General features: G+C 40.0%; 1 protein-coding gene across 1 annotated transcript; it reads left to right on the top strand.

The window, feature by feature from the left end:
* Positions 1–1,278: 1,278 nt before the first annotated feature.
* LOC101307136 (ribosomal RNA-processing protein 8-like) lies at positions 1,279–3,729 on the top strand. Its single transcript, XM_004304612.1, has 9 exons — positions 1,279–1,471; positions 1,548–1,609; positions 1,894–1,945; positions 2,049–2,163; positions 2,287–2,381; positions 2,747–2,853; positions 2,943–3,057; positions 3,154–3,198; positions 3,289–3,729. The coding sequence occupies exons 1-9, from the start codon at positions 1,301–1,303 to the stop codon at positions 3,358–3,360; spliced, it is 834 nt and encodes a 277-aa protein (XP_004304660.1). The 5' UTR covers positions 1,279–1,300; the 3' UTR covers positions 3,361–3,729.

Raw genomic sequence — 3,729 nt, forward strand, 5'->3', positions numbered from 1 at the left:
CCACATCTTTCTTCGGCATTCTTTTGAAGAGATCAACTGCTTCTTGAGGTGCAGAACACTTCATGTACATGTCAATCAGGGATGTAGCTACTGCGACTTCTAACTCAAAACCTTTCCTAGTAGCAAGTTTGTGGATCTTCTTACCATTGTCCAAGTTACAGGCCCCAGCACATGCTTGTAATGAATTGGTTACAGTTACTGAATTAGGTTCAACTCCCCTATCAATCATTTCCTCGAAAAGATTCAACGCTTCGAGTACATCCCCATTATGAGTGTAGCAAGCAATCATGGAGCTCCAAGAAATAACATCTTTTTCAGGCATCTTCCAAAACAACCTAGTAGCAGTTCTAATAGAGCCTGTTTTTGCATAAAGATTTATCAACGAATTCAGCAAACACAAATCAGAATCAAACCCATTCCTAACCGCAACACCATGAACACAACTTCCAAGTCTAAAACTCGAGAGCTGAGCACAAGCAGAAACAGCACTAACAAGAGTCACTCGCTCAGGCTTGACCCGTGCAAACGTCACCATTCGGGACAAAAACTCCAACGCTTCTACAGCATTCCCATTCTGCTCATACCCGGTAACCATATTAGTCCACATAAACACATCCGGTTGAGAAAACCCCTCAAACACTTTCAAAGCCTCACCCATCTTCCCACATTTCGAATAAAACTCAACCAACGCCGAACCAACAAACACATCCGACGCAATCTCCTCATTCCTCATCACAAACCCGTGCACCACTCTCCCATCACCAATTGCCCGCAACCCGGCACACGCCTTCAGAGCAATAGACACAGTGAAATTATCCGGCTTCCGTTCCGATAACATCTTCCTAAACATAAACATTGTCTCTTCCCATTGCTTCTCCCTGCAATAGCTTCTCAGTGCAGCGTTATACATACGGACACTCCTCTCAGGCGTTTCGTCGAACACCTTACGTGCATACCCAACTGACTCATGTTTCGAATACAAAGCAATCAGCTTTGTGGCGAAGAAGGCGTCCTTGGAAAACCCAGATTTGAGGGCTTGAGAGTGTAACTGTAATAACGGTTCCCTACTGTTACATGCTTCAAATAGCTTCACTAGACCTTCCCGCCTTTTCATACCCACACACTTCTCTAATTACTTGCAGTTCACGTTTTAGGTTATATAGCATAGATAATATGGGCCGTGACGGGTCGGGTCAAGACCCGGAAAAACTTGGGTTGTTCTAATTAGCCCAATTACTTTAAACCCTATTCTTGGTTTGCTTCTTTGAACTGAGAAGAAGAAGAAGAGAGCAACAGAGCAATGGAAGCAGGCAAAAAGCAGAAGGGGGCGAAGAGGCGTCACAGACCTGCTTCAAATGAGAAACCCAAAGATGAAAGAGTCGGTGGAAACGAAGAAGAGCGAAACCCAAAAGCTTCAAAGCGCAGAAAGTCTCAGGGGATGGTCTCTAATTCCTCCAGTTTCCTCGATAAGGTTCTTGTCTATTTCTGAAACGCCGTCGTTGTGTAGTTTTCTTGTGTTTGAATGAGTCTGAGGAATTTGGGTGCAGATGAAAGCTAAGCTGTCAGGAGGGCATTTCAGAATGCTTAATGAGAAGCTCTACACTTGCACGTAAGTACTACTTTTACCCAACACACTTTGAGTTTTACTTTGAAAGTTTGAGTCTTTTTAACGAAACCCAATTAGTTTTATGCAGAATTACTAAGCGTTGAAGTTTGGGTAATTGGTTTTTTAGCAAATTGGTGACTGAAATTTGAAGGGTGCAATCAAAGTTGTGTACTTTTGAGTTGTTAATGGGAATGTAGATGGGTTTTAATGTGTCTTACATGTATTAGATGAATGAATGTTGTGTAAATTTGAACAAAACATGATGTTGTTTTCTTGTTTTTTCTCAGTGGGGAAGAGGCACTTGAGTATTTCAATGACGACCCGACATTGTTTGATACAGTAAGCTTTCTAGTCTGTACTTCAGTTTAAATGTTCATCCACTGTGTATGTATATCAAAGCTTGCTGTTTGAAGTTATGGATTTTACTTACTTTCTTTGGCAGTACCATGCAGGATATCAAGAGCAAATGTCTCATTGGCCTGAGCTGCCTGTGAATATAATCATAAAGTGGCTCAAAGATCGCAGCTCGTCTCTAGTCGTGGCTGATTTTGGATGTGGTGAGATTTAGTCAACTCCGATTACCAGCTCACTGTTCCAATGAAATAATAGATCATCTGTCATATGTTCAGTGGTGTAAAATTGGATTCTGTGTTTATGTATGTCCATTGTTTCTATTCCAGGGGATGCACGCCTTGCAAAGAGTGTGAAGAACAAAGTTCACTCCTTTGATCTCATCTCAAATGAGCCTTCAGTAATTGCTTGTAATATGGCAAATGTACGTGCTTTCATTGAGTAGACTATTATGTTAAATACTACTGCAACATTTGATATAAAAACAATTCTGGATCCTGAAAAGGTTGCATATGATTGTTCTTTTATGCTTGGAGTGACACAACTTATATTTATATCTAAAGAACTGTTTAACCTATATGTGTTATGTTCATTTACATGTGTAAATACCTCCTAAATGTTTTATGCATATAGTTTAGTGTTCCCCAAATTGTTGGCAACTGGATAATGCATAAAAAACGAGGAACTTCTTTTGTTCTTCCTATCAATTAAGATCTTTCATCGTAGTTGTCCAATACTGTCGACACAGGGGATACAAAGAATTTAAGAAATCATTCTATGTACTTGCAGACACCTCTTGGCTCTTCATCTGTAGATGTTGCTGTATTCTGCCTGTCATTGATGGGGACTAATTTCCCAAGTTACCTTAACGAAGCACACAGAATTCTTAAGCCACGGTCTGTAGTCTGTACACAACGCTCTTTTAAACTTTTGATCATCTTGCTCGAGTGATATCTTAGTCCAACTGATGGGTTGTTTTTCACAGTGGCTGGCTTTTGATAGCAGAAGTGAAGAGCAGATTTGATTCCAATACTGGAGGAGCAGACCCAAAGAAGTTCACAAAAGCAGTGTGTGATTTAGGATTTACCTCTGTGGCAAAGGTATCTTTTTGTTCCTCTCGTTTCCTTGGATGATTTGTTGCTGATGTTTCTCTAAGATAAATTACCAGGTCAGCTAACTGATGTGTATCGTTGCAGGATTTCTCAAATAAGATGTTTATATTGTTTTACTTCAAGAAAAAGGTTAGCTTTTGGTAGACGAAAACATATATTTCTGAATAAGTCTTGCAAGGTTCAATATATATTAAAAATGTTTTCATTCTTGTTCTCTAGGAGGAGCAAAATTCGAAGAAAAAGGATATTGATTGGCCTGAGTTGAAACCTTGTCTGTATAAGCGTCGCTGAGATGGAAGGCTTCGCTGAACCTTATCACTTTCGCGAAGACAGCAAGTGACAAATGGTCTCATACAAGACACAGTCACACAACTACCCAAAATATTGAGAACCTTTCATGGAACAGATGGATATCTGCGAGCTTCTATCTACATAGAGAGGCTAATCTCAATGATAGGGAATGGACGGAATGGGGGAATAGGTCGTCAGTTTACCCCCTATATCTGCCTCCCTTTGTACTCTTTATAAACCGATATGTTTCATGTAATGCATAAATTTTGGTCAAGAATATGTTAATGCATTTTGTGACTTGTGAGTCATAGACTTTAACTTAAGATGGCTTCAGTATTTTGGAGATTGCCTGATCCTTTGAACTCAAAT

This window comes from Fragaria vesca, linkage group LG6, assembly GCF_000184155.1.
Source record: "Fragaria vesca subsp. vesca linkage group LG6, FraVesHawaii_1.0, whole genome shotgun sequence".
NCBI classification, from domain to species: domain Eukaryota; kingdom Viridiplantae; phylum Streptophyta; class Magnoliopsida; order Rosales; family Rosaceae; genus Fragaria; species Fragaria vesca.

Bases quoted from the DNA above. Each gene is read 5' to 3' on its own strand.
- LOC101307136 (XM_004304612.1), top strand. From the start codon at position 1,301: ATGGAAGCAGGCAAAAAGCAGAAGGGGGCGAAGAGGCGTCACAGACCT. The intron at 1,472-1,547 runs GTTCTTGTCTAT...ATTTGGGTGCAG, and splicing joins CCTCCAGTTTCCTCGATAAG to ATGAAAGCTAAGCTGTCAGG. The intron at 2,854-2,942 runs GTCTGTAGTCTG...TGTTTTTCACAG, and splicing joins CACAGAATTCTTAAGCCACG to TGGCTGGCTTTTGATAGCAG.